General features: G+C 33.0%; 1 protein-coding gene across 12 annotated transcripts in view; it reads right to left on the bottom strand.

The window, feature by feature from the left end:
* LOC125060502 (DNA N6-methyl adenine demethylase) overlaps window positions 1-23,928 on the bottom strand; it is a 114,710-nt gene that overhangs the window by 62,825 nt on the left and 27,957 nt on the right. For 8 of the 12 annotated variants that reach the window (XM_047665452.1, XM_047665449.1, XM_047665453.1 and 5 more), the window contains exon 4: window positions 1,188-1,274. The exons of the other annotated variants lie outside the window; for them this stretch is intronic. In XM_047665452.1, coding sequence (XP_047521408.1) covers window positions 1,188-1,274 — 87 coding nt within the window. The remainder of the gene's footprint in view (window positions 1-1,187; window positions 1,275-23,928) is intronic. 12 annotated transcript variants of the gene reach the window in all.

A 23,928-nucleotide genomic window follows, 5' to 3' on the forward strand; every position in this document is an offset into this window, starting at 1 on the left:
TTTTGGAGTAATTGTTCGATAAAGTTCATAAAAACTAAACCTCTAATGAGTACTTTCGTTACCAAGCAAGAAGGGACAATTTTGATAGTGAAAAATATGTACACTTGTTCTTCGAGTGAGATTCAGAAAGCCATAACGGGAATGCCGTCCAATACAGTTTCAGACAGAGCCAGCGCTACCTTCGTTGCTGAATCTTACCCTTACTTCTGTATCCATGTGCTAGATTCAAGTAAAGTAATTGAGAGGAGGTGATCAGCCTTCTTTAACTACTCGTAAATATTTCTGCGCAAATCGACGCTATGCGTAACCACTAAGCCACAAAATCTATATTCAGATTAAACAAAAATACATTACAGCATTGTTACGAAAATCAATTTAAACACATGTATGTATCAATTGAAATCCGCAATGTACGAGTTACAATTGAAAAAGTCATAGTAAAAATAACGAAATAGGTGAGTTTATTCCCATATTGGGCGAACGACAGTGAGAGTGACCCGCTTTTTGTTTGATTTATATCGTTCGCTAATAGATGCGACCTCCATGATTTGTCAGCTGACCCGGATACCAGTCAACCAGCTGTTGTATTACAAATGTTCGAACAAAACGTACGTTTGGACGTATACGTACGTAATATTAATGTAATTTCCGTTAAGTTATGGGACAAAGTACATTTCTATTTGGAAATTTAACTCATTAAATAAAAACTCCGCTATTATATCGATAGATCTCTATTTATAAAGGATGAAAAATTATAAATAATAATATTGAGTATTTAGCTTTGTCAGTGGTACTATAATATGGACGTAGTATATAATGTCCTACAAAGTTTTATCACATTTAGTCACAAGTCTATGTAAAACTGTTTTAAGTTACGCGAAAATAATTAAACATTGCGATATAAATATAATTTCTAATTAGAATTTACCATAGGTAAATAATTTTTAAACGTAAAGGTTAATCAATGAGTTAATATTTCCTAAAACGATTAACTCAATGGTAATACAAAATGTGCTATAAATTATGTTTTAAAATCGTTGTTGTGTAAAATTGGTTATAAAAATTGTAGATAGCCGTAATTCAGTTGTTAAATTTTCATGTCCATTAGTCAAAGAAATGTTATGATGATGAAGTTAAATGTTAACTCAAAGGGGCAAAAAGAAAAGAAAAGGAGTTAAAGTACTCACAGGTGTTGTAGATGAGCGCCCTCTGCCGCGGCCGCGTCGAGACTCGCTTTTCACTGTCTGCAGGGTCCCATCCGGCGCCAAAATAAGCTACAACAACACAGACACACCACATACTTAACATAAAGCAAAATAAAGTAAAACAAAGGAGAACGTTAACACAAAAAGGGAAAATTAATAGACAACATGCAATGGATTTGGGTTAGGTGACGACAGATTAGTGTATTAGTAAATGAAATCATGTTCAACATTCACGTGTGCAATCGTTGGAGCAAATTTTGTATAATTGTATTTCAGAGCCATCTGTAAAAAATTCTAGTGAAACAGTTACGCAATGTTTCAGCGACGTGGTAAAATGTTCAACTATTAGACCCTAGGTGGCGTACAACGGTGGTAGCATAATGCTGTCTGTATTTCCTAGATGGCGCTGCTATAGAAAATACTTTTTCACAACTTTATATTTTATCCATCACGGTTTATATGAATATATAATAATTATTATACGTAAATCTTATAATAATTATTCTGATTTACGAGAAAATATCAGCGGCTTAAGTATTGAAAAAAATCATAAGATATAATATGTTAAATTTGATTTCAAAATTTAGTTTTTTTAATCAAAAATTTGTAAAAGCACATAAATTGAAGACTCAGAGACTCGTTATAAATAAATATAGTTTTTGTTACTGCGCACATGGCATCGTGTAGCACCTGGCGTTCGTTACTCGTGTTTTTCTGTTAGACGCGCTGCGCTCACGACATTTGTTCTCTTACCATCCTTTTCTCTCACGTACGTTAGTCTCTTTCATACGTTATCTATTCTCATTCAAATCGAGGTTTCGTAATTATCCTTATAAACCTGACAGAATAACTTTTCGTCCATCTTTGATAATATGATTTCATGAATAAACATTGTGTGACGGTTAGACGTACCAGCTGTTAGCTAACCGGTTATCTTTTAATTACAATAGATAAAACCTAGAAATAATAAAACTGTATGTTGATCAAGCAACTATTATTCAGTTATAGCTATTTCGTTTTATTTTATAGTCAACGTCCTTTATACATTCCGTATGATTCAATCAGTTATCAGGGATTGTAATGTTATGAACACGTGTCATCATAAGCGTGGGTAGACGTAGTAAGATGATGCGTGAGCTCGTATTGGGGCAGGTCTTACACGCAACATTGATTGCTAAATTATGCATCAGAAAAATGATATCAAAATTGTGAACCTTGTCTTAATGAATTTATTATTACAAGTTACAGTCTTGAGTTCAAGTGTCTAGTATTTAATAAATGAAATATACTCTAACGAGCCTTTTGAATGAAAATGCTTCAAGTTATAAATGCAATATTCGAGATCAGGTAAGTACTAATATAATTAATGCTTTAAAACGAACGTTTTTTGCGTATTATACGCAGAATTTTTATGGCTCAATTCAAATAATTATTCACCGGCAGTTAAGAAATTCGCTGAATTGTCGTGTCATGATGGATGGAAACGGCAGTTATTTAAAATCGGTTAGGCGGCAGGTGATACGTATCGTTGATGATAATAAAGCCGCAAGATAATCTCGAATGTTAATCTGTACTGTAAAAATAACGAGGTTAATTGGAATTTGTTTTGTTTTGTTATAAGGTGTGCCATTTTGCGAGCCGTTATTTGCGGCGCTTTGATTCATCTACTCGCCGGGAGATGGCGGTGTATTAAAGTTCCTGTGAGCCCAACAACAACTTAAATTGTCATATTATTGCTATATTTTTACGACAATATAAGGAAATAACATCGTGATAAATACAAATATGGATCCATTAAATAGGACGTACATTATACATCAAAGATGTGTAAGTCACATTTTATCGATATACAATCTTCATCACATAATATTGGTTTTACGATTTCCATGTTAGATTGAAATCTCACAGTTCGCAATTTCGGCAAAATGCGAGTCTATCGTTTATTGATTGGAAGACGTGATTATTGTAATTTGTGGCGTCTCAGCACCCTCCAAGGTCATGGAACTCAGGTATTATTTAGTTAGATGTTAGCGAGGGGCGCAAATCGCCCAGAAAACGCCTCGTTACAATGCAATTGGATTCATTTGGAAAATATATCTGTTGATACAACAGGTTTTGTTGTCCTAGCATTTGTTGGTTTTTAAGAACGACGTTTGAAATACAGACAATATAGAATGACTAAAACTTATCATTCAAAAATTTATGATAGACAAATGAGGCGTAATAATAAAAGTTAGACTTTTATTGTGTAGTTTTTGGATCGTACTAAAAACGAATATACGTATTATTTTTATTTATCTTATTAAGTAACTTATTAAAGCTCGTAATGGCGTCTAGAAAGCTCAGAAAGATAAGAATTCGTTGAATGCATCGGATCAATAGCAGGGTAATATTATGGCGTGTTCGAACGAATTATCCACCATCTTGTATTATAAAAGCGGACACATTATTATAATATGGAACTATATAAGTGGCTGGATTTATAATTTAGAAGAGAACATAAGTCGATATTTGTACATAAACAATTGACTATATAGAATACCGAAAATATATAAGCGTTAATTATATGTTTTCCGAGGTATAGACAAATATACTTAAGATATTTAAATGAAAATGTTGAAGGCTCATTGTTAATAATAATTCTATACAACAATTGTATTTATTTTGTATTTCCACCTTATCGAAAAGATACTCAAATTTCTTATTATGTCACAAGGATATTGAACAGTCTGTGACGAAGACTTTTTCTACGCTCTCTGATACTGAAACTGAAATTTCTATATATTAGAAAAACGTCCTCCCATCGAGCTTTTCAAACAATCTCTCAACTCATTAGATATTCCCCAAGAGCGATCCGCGAAAATCATTGACATCCTTCAAATGTCTACTCGACAGTTAATCTGCGCACCAATGCCCTTAATTCGACAAATTATTTCTGTAGTTTTATATATAAAAATAACATTATATTTATTTAGAGGTATGAAAGAAACGATAAATTATTTTAATTAAAAATGTCTAAGTGTCTAAGCGTAAGTCATGGGTACGTGCCCCTTAGCTTGTACACTAGGTTTGATTGAAATCTGAAACCTTAAAGGAAAGGTGTTGAAGTGACAATATTATCTAGATCTTAAAACACATGAAAGAAAAGTCAGTGGTATTGTGGTAAATCTACTCTTATACAATTAACTCAAATAAAGTTGAAAAGTCCAAGAATTTATAGGCCGGAACTCCCTTGGTAGTCGTTTTATCTAAAGGTATGGTCTAAAGATATCAAATTCTAAAAAATTTGTAATAAATACATCTTGGTCCATAAATACCTTAATTTATTGGTAAATAAAAACAGTGCTTAGAAAGCTTACCTATATCTTATTTAGGTCTAAGAAGCAGTCATAATTCTGTTTGGTCTTAGGTTCAAATCACAAAGGTGCAAGTCGCCTATACATTGGAAAATTCGTAAGTAAAATTGTGTAGGAAACTGCCGTTTTCTTTTATAAAGCATTAAATTATCTACTTGATCAGGCACCTCTTTTTCGAAGTCTTCCCGATTATAACGGATTAAACAGTTCTTAACCGGAGCTGGATATATTCGGTAGTGGGCTGATCAATTTAAAAAAAGCATTGTTAAGTTCCTATCTCGTACCTAATCCCGCTATTTTAGCTGGTAATTTTTTTCTGCTTAACAAAAATTTCCTGGTATTTTTATTTTATCTTGTAAATATTTTTATTGTATCTTTTTTTAACATATACCATAGATAAAGTATTATGTATGATGTGGTAAACTTGTATAAATAAATGCGTAAATACTTGATTGTAGCTGATTAAGACTCGTTAATTTATGAAAATAATTTAATAAATTTGCATTTATATTAAAGAAGTAAGGTTCAGAGGGACTTCCGTATATCAAATCCAATTTATTTTGTATTGAAAGCTGTTCTTAGATATCGACTTAGAATCCTTACATTTAAATAAATCAAGTTCAAAGATGTTTAATTATTCTAATGCTAGGTGATTGAAGGCTATGAAAAAATTCGGTTTTTCTTTAAGTAGATATTCAATGCTATTGAATTGACGGCAATTGGATATTGTTTAACGAGGCGAGGACATGGCTTTTTATACTAACGGAAGACCAATTCATTGCAATCACTGTAACGTTTGACGTCGCATTACACTTGCACTTGTTTTATCTAAGTTTCATTTGACAAAAATATATCGACAATATTAGTATGAAGCAATTTAAAGCTAATAATAATAGAGGACTCCGGGGCCATAAATACAGATAATGCAACTTTCTCTACAGATGTGATACTTTTTGACATTCAACACCTTTTGTCTTTAGTCACCGTGACCACGCACGCTGTAAAGCACGCGAAACGTCGGATAAATTTAAAATTATGTTAAATAATTGTAAATTTATAATAATACATAACTTTAATCCGTTAAAAACAGTTTTTCTTCAATTTAAAGCTTCTCTTGAACTAAGATAACTACTTGGTCTAGGATAAAATTATTTTTAAAATTCTTCATGGTAAAAATTTTGTTATTTCTTCAACTCCCTGTTGGATTATCTTTATTGATTCGGATGATCTAAAAATAAATTATTAGATACTTCACGAATGATATATTTTAAGGTTTAGTAAATGTCTTTTAATTTAAAAAGAGATATTCTTAGAACACTAACGTTGAATATCACTACACACCTACACCCTACTATCTCTGTAATATTATTGTTTAGTGTCTACCTTTTAATTTGCATTTTGATTAAAAATTATTTAATATTATGTTTAGTAAGCTGTAGGTTTTCGAAATAAATTTGTCGATTTAAAGTTCAACAATTGTATTTCCATCTCGAAAGAGACTCAAATTTCTTATTATTATCTAAGAATGTATGTATTTAGAACAGCCTGTAACAATAGCCCATTCAGCCACGATCAAATCTTGAGCGCTGCTACGTCATAAAGGAGAAAATATTGTACCTATGGAACGTTCATAATATATATAATACTATATGGAACTAGATATTAGAAAAAACTTCTTCCCAACCAGCTCTTCAAACAACCTCTCATTAGATATTTCCCAAGAGTGAGCCGCGAAAATCATTGACATCCTTCAAACGTCCACTCGACAGTAAATCTGTGCACCAATGCGCTTAATTCGACAAATTATGGTGCTTCCGCCGCGCCTGCGCAGGATACTACGTGACGCGACGCTGACGCATGTTACTAGCAAAATTGTTTTATTTTCGAAGTAACCTTGTCTGCAACTTGGAGAAACGCTTTGATCAAAACTATTTATCTATTATTTATTAATTTTGGACCCATGGACACTCACATTGCCAGAAGGCTTGCAAGTGCTTTGCCGGCCTTTTAAGAATTGGTACGCTCTTTTCTCGAAGGACCCTAAGTCGAATTGGTTCGGAAATACTTCTCTGCCTTAAAAAACGCTCAGTTGTGGAACGACGGACGTCGAGGTGATACGGATGGTATTTTGTATTCAACCTTGACGTCCGATAATTAATATTTATTGCTATATTATATATGATACAGGCAATAAGAGAGAGGATAAAAAAAAGGGTTCGTGTACTTATGTACGCGTTTAAGAAGTTATACTTCTTTGACATTATTAAAAATAGTTTTTGATTGCATGCAACTAATTAATTACAATTAAATAATCAAAGACTGGAAAAGGAGTCAATAAATTTAAAGTTATAATAGTCAATAAAGTTCAGTTTACATTTGAAAAATTAAATAAATAAATATTTATTATTATTCTCTTACATAAGTGTAACATAAATTATATTATTATTCGAATGTTGTTTTTAAATTATGTCCAATACCGTAGCATCTTCCGTGGGCAACTTCATTCTGTTAATTTTGTGTCACGGTGCGCGCGCATCGTAAAATTTCACTCATCAATTTTCTAAAGAAGTATAACTTCAATAACCTTAATCACACAAAAGACAGAAACTTGTTGAAAATCAATGACAGGATTTGCTTGTGTTACGTAGATATATTTGCGGTGCCCCGCGGATTTATACGTTCGTAACATAGCCATTAGAGCAGTGTAGGCATAGTAGCCTCAGCGTGCGACTCTCATACCTGAGGTCGTAGGTTTGATCCCCGGCTGTGCACCAATGGACTTTCTTTCTATGCGCGCATTTAACATTTGGTCGAACGGTGAAGGAAAACATCGTGAGGAAACTGACATGTCTTAGATTCCAAAACCGAAGATACTTAAAACAAAAAACTTTACTAGAATTAATTTATATTTTTTTCTTTCGCGCTGGAACTTTTGATAGAATTACAACCCTTCGAAAATGTCTATGTTAAAAAAAATGAATAAATCAGTTGCGCTACAACCTTTTTAGGTCTGGCCCTCAGATTTCTTTATCTGTTTCATGATCATTTGTCAATATAATAGGGAAGTAGATCAGCCTCCTGTTTCGGCAAGCTCATCATGTTTTCCTTCACCATTCGAGACAATGTTAAGTGCGCACATAGAAAGCAACTCCATTGGTGCACAGCTGGGGATCAAACCTACCACCTCGGGTATGAGAGTCGCACGCTGAAGCCACTAGGTCATCACTGCTAGCGTGGGTTATATAAGTTCTGTATTTAACGTTGAACGTTATACAACAATGAACAACAATGAACGTTATATACAACGGTTAAATATTTTTTTTAACGGGTACAAATAGTAATTAGATTTTTTACATTTACCATTTTGTGAGTAGTTTTCAGTAATACTTATTACAAATCACTTATTTACATCACCTAATACGATTTCACTTGTCTAAAGAATTAATGAAACAGTTAAATCTATAAACGTGATTTGAACTTGATCCCGAAAATATTATGTATTTCAGCCGAAGTAAATAAGTCGTAAGAAAACCCCTGGTCCCAGAGGCGGGAGTGAGTCGTTCACAAAAATATCCGGCCAACGGACCTCGGAAAGGTCAGTGATGCCCTTGAACTTACTGATAAGGGGTGTCGTGTGAGGATTTTATTAGGGGTAAGTGCGAACGTAAGTGTATCGCTGAAAATCTTATCAGTAAGGTACGAGAATTTTTAACTAATTGTATTATAAGGTGGACTCTATGTGCCCAGATTTTATATCCGCGATCAGGGACAGGTGGCCTATGAGCACAGAGCTTTTTAAGCCGTAAAAGACAACTTCTCACAATCTTTATCAGACAGGGACAAAGAGAAACAATTGTAATATCTATTAATTTATCAACATCAGGATAGAGAATTTTTGATGTGTTTTGTAATGAAAATAGCTAAAGTAACATAATTCCTAAGTAACTCACTTCTATGTGTCTGATTTAATGTTATCATAACAGTCACTACGGCACAGATGCACACAAATAATCATGAAGCAGAAAATGTTAATGTATAAATAAAAATGATTAAGTTTCGTTATGGGATGCATGTCTGCATACTTTAAAAGTCTTCGAAAGTTAATAATAGACAAAATAATATAAACTTTATTAATGACAAATAAGTTCTGATAAAATTCATCTACCGCTAGGTACCACACTAGCGAGTCCCTGTGTTGTGGGTAACTAGATAACAATTAGTCAGTGGTACATGTTAAAACAGTTTTTTTGAAAACCAGTAGGTTTAGTATTACAACTAATACTTCAAGTCTTATACACATTAAGTATGTGTGAATGTGTGAGTGTGTTGAGTTAAGATTTGTTATATATACAGTGATACATATAAGTATTTCTACAACTCGTTGAAATATATGTAATAGTTCTTGTATCATACATATCTACGGTATTTATGGGGTTTAGATATAAACTCGGATAATGTATAAATTCTTCTCCATAACAAAGACACAATGACTTAATATATAAAATGTTTTAAACGTATAGCAATACTACGCTACGCATACTACTATACACTTGTTGTATTTATATTGGCTAAATAGTGTCTCCAAAACAAAAACGTTTATATCACGGTATAATAGACAAAAGAAACTCTTAAAACACCATTAAAACGCCAAAAATTCGTAGACTAGTGGAGTGTGTACTTGCACTCCGATTGCAAATGAAAAGTGTCGCGCACTTTACTCAAGTACACCTGTGATTTACATTTTACGCGTGATAATTTTAACAAAAGTTTTTGTGTTTCATTAAACTACTGTAAGAGATCTCAGCGTAGACACTCATTAATAGTAGTGTTAGCAGGTTTACGTGCTATGTATGTTTATATTAGAGATATATACGCTGGCTGAATTCACAAGAATTGCATTATTTTTAATGTACTTTTATTTTATATGTATAATCAAATATATCTAGGTGAGGGGTACCGGGTTCGATTCCCGGTTCGAGGGCAAGTTTTAATTTAATTTAAATTTGTTCTCGGCCTTTGGGAGGGTTGTGCGGTACCGGGCGAGTGCCTAAACTGTACATGGAGGACATCATCGAATTTCTTAGCCAAAAAGCACGAATGATAAAAATCTCATACCTACTTGACGCTGGCTAATGCACAAACCGTGCCAGAGCCATAAAAAAAATCAAATATACAGTATTTACAATTTTCATAACCTGCAAAGTAATAATAAAAATAATTAACAAGAAAATCAAAACAAATTTATAAAGTTTGGTCCCTGTAGCAGTGTACCTTTATTACATTATTTATAATTAGTTATAAAAAGGTTTAGGTTTTAAGTTTTTACTTGTTTAGTTTAATTTTTATATTTATACATTTCTATTGTATTAGTATTCAATTCTGTAAAAATAGGAAATAAATGTTATATGCAATTATTAAATTATTGATAAAAAATAAAAACATATGAATTCTGCAAATACACAACATAATTATCCCTGCGAGTAATTTAAAATTTATATGCTAGCTTATGTTTCTACCAAACATAAAAAAAATGCACTGTTATAGGTACTGTAATGTATGTTTAAAGTTTATGTTGTATGCAAATGTTAAATTATTTTGATAAAAAATAAAAACATATGAATTCTGCAAATAAATGACATAATTGTCACCGCTTACGAGTAATTTAAAATTTATATGCTAGCTTATGTTTCTACCAAACAAAAAAAAAGCACTGTTATAGGTACTGTAATGTATGTTTAATGTTCATGTTGTATGCAAATGTTAAATTATATTAATTAAAAATCAAAACCTATGAATTCTGCAAATACATGACATAATTGTCCCCGCTTACGAGTAATTTAAAATTTATATGCTAGCTTATGTTTCTACCAAACAAAAAAAATGCACTGTCATAGGTAGGTACTGTAATGTATGTTTAATGTTTATGTTGTATGCAAATGTTAAATTATATTGATAAAAAATAAAAACATATGAATTCTGCAAATACATGACATAATTGTCCCCGCTTACGAGTAATTTAAAATTTATATGCTTATGTTTCAACCAAACGTAAATTGCACTGTCGTACTGTAAAATTGCGGAAGTTCAATCTCATAAGGCAAATCAATTGTGTAGGCGGTCCGTCTCCGAAGTGTCTAGCCCGACCCATAAGATCCAAGCCATAATACCGAACCCTAAGGTCAGAACCGCAATGTTTGGGTGTTTATTTTTACGGTCCCATTGAGGTTTATAGCTTGTTAGGCTTTGCAGGATCTTCCGTTGTTTTTCACGATGAGGAAATTGTACAAGTAACATTTTTAAAATTCACTATCATTTTCATAGTTTATGTTCTAAAATTTTTTTAAGTGAATTAAGACTTTTTCTAATTCAAATTTCAAGTCTAAAATTTAATTTAATTTAAAGTAATTAGTAAAGCTTTTTTAACACATTTTTTTTTCCTTTTAAATCCATCTGCAATCAGCCTCATGGCTTTTATCAGATTTTATAAGAAATAATGACAATTAGGGAACGCAAATCCAATAATTTTTTTATTCCCTCCGTATTTCGAAAGCTGTCAGACTGCGGCAAGTTTTAACACATATAAACGCAAATTATTTTTCACACTATTTTAAATATGATATTTTAAGTTCTTCATAGCAGTCGTACAACAATCTCTTAAAATGTCTAATCACTAAAACCAAAGTTGTAAAGTTATCTAACAAATTATATGACAAAGGGTTATATAATTATAGGGTTTAGTATGTAGCAACAATGAATAATTCTGCCAAAAAGTTGCCCTATTTCAGGAACGACACAGGTGATTCTTATAAAATTATCATAAAAGAGGTCGTTGACAAACAGCCTCCTTAGACATTACGAAGTCGGCTTCCCGTCCCTCGGGCTTATGAATTTCCGGACACAGTGGTCCCTACGAGGGGATCCGTCTGGCGCACGTCTGTAACCGTACGTTATCGAGATTAATGCTTATCTGCGCTCAAGGTCATGGCTGCAGGTGTCAGATTCGAATTTCGAACACGTTGACAATTGGCATCGTGCTCTTTTTAATTGGAAAGAGGTTCTATTTGAAATATCCAGGTCAAAACGTTTAATCGTAAATGAGATGATAACGAATCTTTGCAATCATTTTCTTTTTAGAGTTGGAGCTTTTTGGAAGCCTTCCTGCACTATACTACTACTATTAACACACATTGACGAAATTTGCTTTAACTTCTGAGCCAATTTTAAGTCTAGGTATAGGAAATGTGATTGGATTCAAGAATAGGGCGTCAAGGCGGATTTGAAACAAACATTTTATTAATAAGATTCGTTACATAAGGTTTATTTCTCTTTTCATCGACAAATTCTTAAGTTTTCTCAGGATAAAAGTGATGTCTAGCCGAAGCTTTTAGTTTTAATGAACTTCGGTAGCGCACTCACGTACCGTCTATAATGCGCGACTAAGAATAACGAATTGTTCTTTTAAACTTTTAATTAGTTTTATATTTATAGACTAGGCTCAGGTTCAGGCTTTGCACGGCTAGACTTTGACTTTAATTTGTAAATTAATATAGCCTTTTAGGGGTAATAATTTATATGAAATAGTTTTTAAAAGTTCCCTATTTATAAAATAGATGTTGCTTCAAATATGTTCACGTTCCTGGGTAGCACATTTTCGAATCTTATTACTTATTTAATATTATTCACTTTAAGAACAATCCAGTAGTACGATTGTTATTAGATTGATTTTTGCCTAATTTTGTTTTTAATAATTTAAATATAATGAACACAGTTCGGCACTTTGAGGACTGTTGTCAAATGTAAATTAGTAATTAGAATAATTACTCAACTGTATCATACCTCTTTCTTTTTATACGTTTTATATGCGTTTACTAAACGTAGAATTCGTCGTAGTAGTTCATCGTTTAATATCAGATTTTTTTTTAATATCAATTTTACGAACCTGTATTTTATATACACAGTATTCTTAAAAGGCTTCTTATAATTACAGGTAGCCAGCGAAACAATGCCTATGTTGGCTGAAATAGACACGGAAGACAGGTGCGGGGGGAGGGGGGAGGGACTTTCACCCTCGCACCAAGGTCACCCGGACAAACGCAGTGTACGCTACGAATTCGGATATACGTGCTATATACAGATAATTGATGATGTCATTCGAAGTGGAGTTGTAAATTCTCCATGGAGGTTTTATTGATTGTCAAATGGAATAGTTTCGGTCTTGAAGCAACTGTAGACCAGTTGAAGAAGAATCTTGATATTGAACAATATTTGTATTTCTCTTTAAATTTAGAATATTACTTTTACAGCTATAATGAAGAAAAAAACGAAACACAAAATTTTGTTCAAGAATAAGAAAAATTGTTTATTTAGTTATTTAACTAAATCTGAACAACTATCAAAGTTTTAAAAAAGCATTGGATGTTCAAACTTCTTAAACATCAATATATTAAGCGAGAGTATTCGATTATAAACTAGACGCGTTCACAATTTGTCGAGTCGACGTAATTTGGGCGGGAAATTGATTTTTTATGCCATTAAAGGCGGGCGGCTTGGGGCGGGCGGGGGTCAAAGTTATCGGATTTTCGCGCCTCGCGCTGTGCTCTCAAACGCAATCAGGACGAAGGTTAACAGCTTTATTTCACTATCGTTGTGTGAATTATTGTTTAGAAACTGTAATATAAAAAGAAAGGTTTTTCTTCTTCAGTTCACGTAGAATAAAAAAAGATTAGAATACGATTATTTTTTTAATATTTAACATAGTGGACTACTTGTATTTATAGTCTACTAGATATTCAAATTATATATAATTAAATGAATTTGTCATAAATTATCTACTAAGTAGTGTTATATAGTGTTTTCGGTTTCGGTTAATAGCGTAGTTATTTTCACAACCCACGTTTCTAACATTTGTATGTAAATATAACTTAAATTAAACGGCAAGCTTTTTATTAGAATCTCTGAAATTTAAAAAGAAATTTCCATATTACGGTTTCCTTAATTAAAATCGTAACCCATAAGATAAGTTAATTGTCGCCTGTGGAATAAAGATAGTCCGTCTAATAATTCGTAGCAAACTCCCAGTAGATTAAGACAGAGACTCATTAGAAGCGAGAATTCTCGTTAACTAAGAAAAGAATCCACCATTTCTGTTCACTCCGATAACTTTAATTGTTCCTACGCAGTCGGGACTCAAGTCGATCGAACGCGGAAGCTTCAACATAAGTACACTGCAACGCACTTACGAATTCAAGGCGCACACACACGCGCGTATTCATCAAAACAAACGCACACCAGCGCTATCCGTCTGCCGAATTACAGGCACACAGGGAAATCGTACAGTGTATACACAGTTTGGCTGTGTGCGTGAATGAGAGGGAGAGTGTGACGAAATTTCACTTTCCGTTTTGGCAACGTCGCGCGGCGCAACCCCCGTTCGTCGACATTTGAAGGGGGTGGGTGGTTAGCTCGTACAAACCGATATTTCTATTTTTAATGTTAATGCCGATTGTACGTACAATATTTCATTCATTTTAAAGTTTCGACGAATCAATTGAATCAATGACAAACCATCACTACCGTGGCGTAGTCATTCAATCATTCTTGCCCGTTCACACGCGATCTTGGTACGATAAAGGACGGAAGCAATGAGATAAAACCATACAAAACGAGTTGCTATATTACTTAACAACTATCGATTCATAAAAATTAAAAAGCAGTGGTTTTCGGTTGTAAAATAACGGTACAATGTGTGGGGCATTTCGCTACGTGCCCTCTCGAAAGCTCAGACGATTCTCGGAAGTGTCATCGTCTAAGGTGTGAAAGAAATAAAAGATATCGCTCTACCACTCACCCCACTATCGACTTGAAGGGACGCGACTCGAATAATTTTTCGTACGTTTTGGACTTTTATAATTCCGTTCGTGAATGTTAAAATTGAAAGTGATGTTTCTTCCCTGAAGCTTTGTATTTACGGCTTGGTAATTTTTACCTGAAGATTGGGTAATTTTAAGCGTGTTTTCTAGCTTCAAGTTCGCATTCATTTTAGAAAACATTATACACGAAATTTTACTACACGGATTAATATAATTTTTTAATTTAATGTTTTACGATCTTTAAATAACATGGATTTGTGTGTAATTTCATATGTTCCATTGTTATTGTTTCTTATCTGTTGTATAAATGTAAATAATCTGTGCAAAATTTATAAAATTCTAACAGAAGAAATGAATTTAAGATTATATAATGATATAACCTTAATTTAGTTAAAACCCCATCAATTTAAAATAAATTTGTAAATTAATTCAAATATAGGTAATGATTCGTGAATAATTCTTGCTGACGAAACATAAATAATTACTCTTTAATTAAAATGATTACGTTATTAGGCTTTTTGTTAGAACCTTACCTCACCTGAAGTAATAAAGCGGGCCTATGGACACGGTCAAAGCTATAGGGTTCGCGAGTGCGTTGCCTTTAAGAATTGGTACGCACTTTTCTTGAAGGACCTTCGAATTGGTTTGCAAATAAAATAGTTTAGCGTTACATTCTAGTATTTACAAAAATAGCAGTCAATAATCCTAAAGAGACTTTTATTCTGTGAATGATTTATAATTTCTGACTGACTTTTCAAGTATATAAACCTAATTATACGATTTAACAGCGAATTTAAATAAACCTTGAGTTTATCTTAATAGATTCAGTAGTTTTTGATAACATTTACAAATTTATTCAATTCATCATTGTTCACCGAGGTCGCAGAATTTACAACCGATGGATTTTGTATAAAAAAATCACTATTTTTTTATTACTGTTTCTGAATAGTAAAAAATATTATTGTCTGATTTTATAGAAGTAAAATAAAAAATTTATTTAATAATGTAATTTTAAGAGTTTTGTTAGATAAATATTTTTGTAGCTTTTATTTTATTGTTGTTTGTATTAACACACTTGATAACGCTGGGCGTGTCTGCATGTTATAGGGACCGCTGTGGTCCAAAATTTAATATCAATGATTCTTAATTGTATTCATGTCATTTACTTAAAGGTTATTTTTATTGAATTAAGCGGTGAATATACGTTTTATTTACCAGCTTTAAACTTAAAGGCTGCGCAGGAGTTGAGTTACAATTAGAACGGAAACGAGCCGGATTTCCGCAATTGTGAAGTGATCTTGTGATCCATTGATTTAAGTCCCGACGAAGGACGAAAGAAAGCGAATTCCTTTTAATTAGTAGTTACGAAAGGATTTTGTATTAATATGAAAAATACAGATTTAACCGATATTCCTAGAAACGAATTCCAATTTGCATGTAACAAAAAATATCGTATACTTTTTAATTATTATATACGTATATATATCAATACAGATTTCAAGAATTTAAAAATGGAGAAAGAAAGCTTAAATACTTTTATGAGAAATAGCTAATTCTGGCTAGCTAAAAATAAATAAATTAGAGTTTCTATCTTCAAAAATATTATGGTAATCATTTATTTCGAATTTACTGTATGGATTTTCTTTTGAACACATTTATTAACATATTTAAGAAGTTTTGAATTTTACGTAATTGAGGTACGATTGCAGGCTGCGCAGGAGTCGAGTTACGAGCGGATGGAGGAACGGAAGTAGTGGCCGGACGCGCGCCATCTTGCCTCTACTGTTTGCACTCTTTTGTTTTTTGTTAAGGCTTGCGTTTAGTACTAAAAAACATGTTTCATTCATTTACGAAACTAGGCTTTTACGTAATGGTTTATTAAACATTGCTACCTACTAAACTAAAGAGGATAATCTATAGTACTATCTCTCGAAAATATCTTTAAATTGTATAGTAATATTTTTAGTATGTCAAGTGAAGCATGGTTGGAGTTCCTTACAATTTCCTGGCAGAGTTTCTTTGCGGTTCATCTCTCCCGCTCAACGCACTTAATTTGGGAACTGGTAGTATACGTAATTATCTTCCTTTTTTAAAATATGTATTGACGTTTATAAGTGTACATGCGATTTAATGTAACTTAGGTATACCCAGTAGGTACATATAGATACTTATTGATATTAGTTAAACTGCAATTGTTTTTTGATAATATAATTATTACATACTAATAGCTTATTAAAAGCTTACGTTCGTAACGATGTCAATGTTGTAAATTAATATTAGCGATGTAGCCGGGGCTAATCTCGCGAGACGCTTAACACGAATGAGTAATTAATTAAGGTATATTTTTAGTATTTTTTGGTCTACCCAAAACTCTCTCTATTATTATTAAAAAAAAAACACGTAAATGTGTAGTAAAAGATCTAACACGTACCTACATGAAATCGCGTTGATTGATGAAGATTAGTAACCAAAAACGAAATAATATATAGAGTTAAATATTTCATAATATAATAGTTTATAAATAACATATATTCTGTGAACTGTCTAGTATAGTCGCAAAAGCAATTTCATTCGAACAAGCTCCATTACAATGAACTATCGACGCTTAAATTTATTATCTAAGATTTTCTCAAGAGAAATAAATTCTATTGCCTTTGCATTCCAAATTAACCTTAAGGTCAATGACAATAGAGAGTGTTCTAGCAGAAAGGGATTTGATGACATTTGACACACGCTGTCATACAAAGACCTGGCCAGGTAGATATCTTTTGTATCTTGCGCAAAGCTGCGAATTTTATACAATAAGAAATAAATCGCTCTATAATTTTAGGCAGCTGTGCAAGCAGTTGCTATTTTATTGAATTAAGGTCGACGCACTGATAAAACCATAATAAAACGCTATTATTATGTACACTTAATAAAAAATAAATAAATCAGTAGAGCTACAACCTTTTTAGGTCTGGGCCTCAGATTTATGTAAATATTTCATGATCATTTGTAAATTAACAAGTAGGTGACCAGGCTTCTATGCCTAACACACGCCGTCGAATTTGGGTCTAAGGCAAGCCGGTTTCCTCACGATGTTTTTCTTCACAGCCGGGGATCAAACCTACGATATCAGGGATGAGAGTCGCACGCTGAAGCCACTAGGCCAACACTGTATAGAGTTGGGAATAATCAGGACGAACTACGAGTTTTTGCTAAATCCTAAGGATCTTTTCTTCGCATTTGTTCGAGTCTAGTGTCATGTTTACTTCTCCTTTTTAACAAGAAGTCTACTAGTAATACATTGTATTAGCATACTTTATATTGAATCCGATTTTAAGCCCTAATAACAATGAAAATAAATAATCAAGTCATATAATTTTTTTTACATTCACTAAAGATCCGCGAATCTAAATATTTATCTGCAAACGTTCTATTTTGGTCCTATATAAAACGAAAATTACTAAGTTGTAATTAGTAAAGCTACCACCCACCCTACTGACTCATTGGAGCGTGGATTTCCAAATCTATGGTGGTAAATGTCACGGGTATGATTCACTCTATTTAGGCATTTTCATTTAGGCTTTAATAAATTATTTTTATATAAGTTATACTTGAATACTCCTTATCCTACGTGTTATAACATAATTTCCCCTGGCCACATTTGGTATGTGTGAAAACTGGAATATTTCCGAACAGATATTTGGATTTTTACTAATGTAATTCAATACAAAAGAAATATAATTTATTATGTTTGAAAGTTGACTCCATTGAACGAAACTTGTGTTATCAAATAAAATTATAGCTTTCGTGTTTATTATTTTCAATTCAAATTAAAGATATATACTTATAGGTATTTAATGACGTACTATATTATATTTTACATATAGTATTCTCCGTAAATCTTTGTTAATTCCTGAATAATGCTTTAGTAAATGAGGTAGCGTTTCGTTCTTTAAAAATACAAATCTGTCGACTTATCACCCGAAATTGCAAATAAAACTACAACTATCTAATTTTACCTTTTTGTTGATCAGCAAACAGCGTGATGATTCTGAAACGACTAACTTACCTGAAACAAAGTCAACATATTGAAAAACGGGCAACATTTAAAAAAAAAAGTTTTTTTAATAAAAACGAGACAATATATTTGTCACCGTAAAATTGTAAACACCGTTAGATTGTAATCTATCTGGCGAGATTGTAAACTGTCGAAAGATTGTGAACCTCAACGAACTGCTTACAATTTAATGTTTTATTATTCGGTAGATTGTAATCTATCGAAGTGAAACCGTCAAATTACAATCTTAAAATTGTCAACTGTCCGAAGCTTGTCCCTGATTAGTCGGCTTTATAGTAGTACGTTACGTTAAATTGTAAGGAGTACGATGAGGTTCACAATCTTTCGACAGTTTATAATCTCGCGAGATAGATTACAATCTAACGGTATTTACAATTTTACGTTAACATATTCACTAAGTAAAAATATTCATATAGATAACTCATGAATGTTGAAATAATTAAATGACTAAATTTACATTTACTACCAGTTCTAAACCTACTGCTCCAGCTTGAGGCCTTTACCCGTAATGGGGTACCGATTAACGGTACCTACCTACTACTGAATGAAGCTAGGATAACAAGAAAAAAATGTACATAACCAATCTAAGCTGTATATTCTACTTTTGGATTAATTGGAAATTAGAGGGGCTTTTATTGAAGTGAAACTTCTTTATCGACGTATGGGAGAAATTTTGTAGCAATGTAAAAAATCGTGACGTTTTTCGGTTACGCGCCATGTTGATTTTTTTTAATACCAACTACAAATTGCTTGATCGATCGCAGGTTGAATCCGATATTTTATTGAACGTTTTGAAATGGCCATTCCATTTCAAAACTTTCTATTTCTAAAATAAAAAAACAAGAATTTTCAAGAAACTACTCCTTTTAATGAGGCGTAAGGTCAAGCAATAGAGACAATAAATATTACGAAAAAGTAATAAAATTTGTATTTGGTAACATTATGGTGACAGTGTTGTTAAGTTATGAAGTGGCGCCTAGACAACTAAGATGTATTAAACATGTTTGTTTGGTAACAGAGATTCACCAGTTTTAGTAATGAGCCAAGTAATTCATATAAGTAATATTAAACCTTTGAGAAGCTGGTTAAATTACAAAGCCTAAAGGCAACGATTTTTATTACGTATCTCTATAGAACATTGTTTAAAAAGTAGTGTTTTTATAATCCGAGTATTTGTAGTGTTGGCCTAGTGGCTTCAGCGTGCGACTCTCATCCTTGAGGTTCGATCCCCGTCTGTGCACCAAAGTCTTTCTTTCTAAGTGCGCATTTAACATTAGCTCGAACGGTGAACGAAAACATCGTGAGGAAACCGACATGTCTTAAACTCAAAAAGTCGACGGCGTGTGTCAGGCACTGGAGGCTGATCACTAGCTATAGCCTAATAGGTTTAAAAAATGTTCATGAAACAGATTCAGAAATCTGAAGCCAAGACCTAAATAGGTTGTAGCACCACTGATTTTTTTATGTTTTTATAATCCAGGATCTAGTGTGCCGTAGGGTATAGATAATGAAAATCTCAATTGTAAATTAGACTCGAAAATAACTGTTGAATAGTTAATATGTAAAAGAATGGGTATCAATACAAAATACTGATTTTGTTCAACTGAAATCAAGTTAAGATATTTATCGATAAATACAATAGTGAATCCTTAGCAGCTGATCGGACATATGCAGGGGCAGATGCGGCGCGTGCGCACGTTTTTATTATCTATTTTTTTCTACAACTGATAAACTTGTAAGTCTATAGACACATTTGTAGCAGTTGTTTCGCGGGTTTTAATATCAGTAGTCACTTTGGATTACTATAAGTGATATGTAAGCGTATGCATCTGTTTTAATATTTTTCTTAGTTTTATTAAAACTTTAATATATTTAATAAAAAGGATAAAATAAATAAATAAATCAGTGGCGCTACAACCTCATTAGATCTTGGCCTCAGATTTCTGAATCTGTTTCATGATAATTTTTTAAATCTAATAGGCAAGTAGGTGATCGGCCTCCAATGCCAGACACACGCCGTCGACTTTTTGGGTCTAAGACATGTCGGTTTCCTCACGATGTTTTCCTTCACCGTTCGAGCAAATGTTAAATGCGCACATAGAAAGAAAGTCCATTGGTGCACAGGCTGGGATCTAACCTACGACCTCAAGTATGAGAGTTCCACGCTGAAGACACTCGGCCTACTCTGCACTAATAAAAAGGATATTTAGGTTAAAAGAAAATCCACTAGCCCCCACACTAAGATTCCCTGTGTAGGTTGTTGTGCGAGCGTTGAGTGCAGACCTATCTACCTACAAATAAAAAACTACAAAATATAAGTACCTACAAAAAATAAAAATAAAAAACATAATTGTTTTACCCAATAATAAGAATATTGTTATTGTATAGCAATGGTGGTTAAAAAGTGTTATAAGTGCAAGAAAAATATAACAAAAAAGACGCCGGGGATTGACTGCAGTAGATGCAATCGCATTGTCCATGCTGATCCTGTTTGCACGAAGCTATCTAACAAGCAGCTTAACACCCTTCGAAACTCATCAAGCATCGAATGGAGCTGTGATGAATGCCAGAAGAATGTGTCGCGCAGATCATCCTTCATCACTCCCAATGATGATACTGATGACGAGGATGATGAAGAATCGGAACCGAAGGAGCAAGCTAATATATCAAATCTGAATGTGAAACAACTTGTTGCTGACATAAGCAGAGAGCTTAAGAAAACTTTTAAAGAAGAGATGGGTCACATCGAGTCCTCTCTAAACTTCTTATCGGACCAGATGACGTCAATGGAACAGTCCATAAAGACCCAGAAAGAAGCTATTACAAAACTTGAGAACAAAAATTACGATCTCCTAAACAAAAACAAAAATTTAGAACTGAGGGTTTGTGCTGTGGAGCAGCAACTGAGGTCATTGGAGCAAGGAAAACTTGGTGATACGCTGGAGGTGGCAGGTCTCCCAGATACTACGCCAGGACAGTTGAAAAACGTTTTGGAAGTGTTAACAGGCAAGCTTGAGGTTGACAATGTTGATATTAAGTCAACCCAGTGGACAAAAGGAACTAATGAAAGACCTGGACTTCTACTGATAAAGTTGAACTCCAGAACTATGCAGCAACAATGGATCACTGCAAGTAAAGCTAAGTGTATAACAATAGGTCACATAATACCAGAGGCCCCAAAAGAGATCAGCAATAATAGGATCTATGTGAGAGAAGCCTTAACAAAACATATTAAAACTATTTTATACAAAACTAAATCCAGACTCAACATGTCATATAAGTTTATATGGTGTAAAGATGGCAAGGTCTTTGTGAGGAAAACAGAGGACAGTAAAATTCATCAGGTTAGATCTCTAGATGACATCCTCAGACTAGAAAAAACACCTGTCTTTTCTACACCTATATAAAAAAATATACACTAATTTTAAGTGTTTGTCATAACTTGTAATAAGAGATACACTCTTATACATACATCTTGCAAATTAATTATGGCAACTAGTACAGGTAATGAAATTTTTAATTGTAGTTCTATTAATGATTTTTTAAAATCACTTCCTACAAAATGTCATGTAAATATTTCATGCCTACATATTAATATTAGATCTATTATAAAGAACTTTCCTAAATTGCTTCAAATGATCAATAATAGCCATCTCCCTATAGATATTATTGTATTAACTGAAGTAGGCATAAAGAGTGAAATCTCTCATTTATTCCATATTCCCACATATAATATGCACACTCAACTAAGAACTAATCAAAAAGGGGGTGGGATTATAATGTATGTAAAAAATCATTTAAAATTAACTTTTCACAGTTTTAACGCTACCACATTTGAAAATATAATAGGTTCATGTAAAATTGGGTCAAACCAACATATAGTTGTATGTGCTATTTACAGGCCACCAAGGCCAAGTACCCAAAACCTGTTTGTAAGGGAGCTCGACAATTGCATATCGAATTTTAACACAGTAACAAATTTGCTTTTGGTTGGTGATATTAATATTGACCTAAAAAAGAATTCCACCTACAAAGATACATACTTAGAGACGCTCAGCGAGCATGGACTGTCGTGTGGAATATCTGACTTTACTAGAATAGAAACAAAAAGTAATTTAATTACTCAATCTTGCATAGATCATATTTTCTTCCGCGTTCCCTCATTAGGTCCGTACTCGGCGGCGTTAAACACCGTACTGGCCGACCACCGTGCTATTATTTTTGCCTGCTTAAGCTACATGCCCGTGCCTATTACGCCCACACAGGGACGTACTTGCAAACAAATTAATTACAAAACATTACATAACGAATTAAAAAAGGTAAATTGGTTCGAAACAAACACAATGAATTCTCCCAGAGAAATATATAATTTTATTCGCCTTTCCTTCGAAAACGCTAACAAAAAAGCGACATGTGAAATCTCAAAAAAATACCAAAGCTATTCCAAAAAGATTAAGATACCTTGGATAGATGACAAAGTTAATAGCCTCTGCGACAAACGTAATAAATTATTTCAACAATGGAAGTCCTCACAGGATCCCGAAATTAGACTTCAATATAATAGTATCAGAAATAAAATACACAAAATTATAGAAGTAAAACGAAACAATTACTATAACAATCAAATATCAGAACACTTTAGGAACTCAAGAAAAGTTTATCAAATATTGAATCAAATGCTAGGACGAAGGACGCTGTCTATCGATGAGGCTATCATGAAAGCTTTCGACTCGCAAGGTATCTCGGTTAAAAAACTAGCTGATAACTTTGCCCTACATTTCAGCACTGCTGTTGGAAAAAGTGTCGTTAACTGTGATACAAAATTAGCTATCACGGACATTATGTGTGACCATACGAAACAAAGCATACGATTCAAATACGCGACCGAAGAAGAAATTAATAAAATTATAGAAACTCTAAATGCTCGGAAAACTCCGGGCCTTGATAGCATAAAAGTATCTGACCTAAAGTTAATAAAAAACGAAGTTTCTCCTGCAATAAAAAATTTAATTAACCAAAGTCTTAAATACGGGCTTTATCCTAACGACTTAAAACAAGGGTGTGTAAGACCTGTCTTTAAAAAAGGAAAGAAAGATGATTATGCCAACTACCGTCCTATAACGATACTATCTTCTATAAATAAGATAGTAGAGAAATATATTGGGGAACAAATTAAATCTTTTTTTAACAGACATGACATAATATACAAGAACCAATTCGGGTTTCAAGCAGGCAAAAATACCTCGGGGCTGCTATCGCGTTTCACGGACGAAGTAAATAATAACCTTGACCTTAAAAAATATACTCTTGCTTTGTTCATAGATTTTTCCCGCGCTTTTGACACCTTGGATCATAAAGAACTTGAGAATAGACTTAAACATGTAGGAATTCAGGGGCCACTAGGCACTTGGTGTTCAAATTATTTAAAAAAT

This window comes from Pieris napi, chromosome 21 (assembly GCF_905475465.1).
Source record: "Pieris napi chromosome 21, ilPieNapi1.2, whole genome shotgun sequence".
NCBI classification, from domain to species: Eukaryota; Metazoa; Arthropoda; class Insecta; order Lepidoptera; family Pieridae; genus Pieris; species Pieris napi.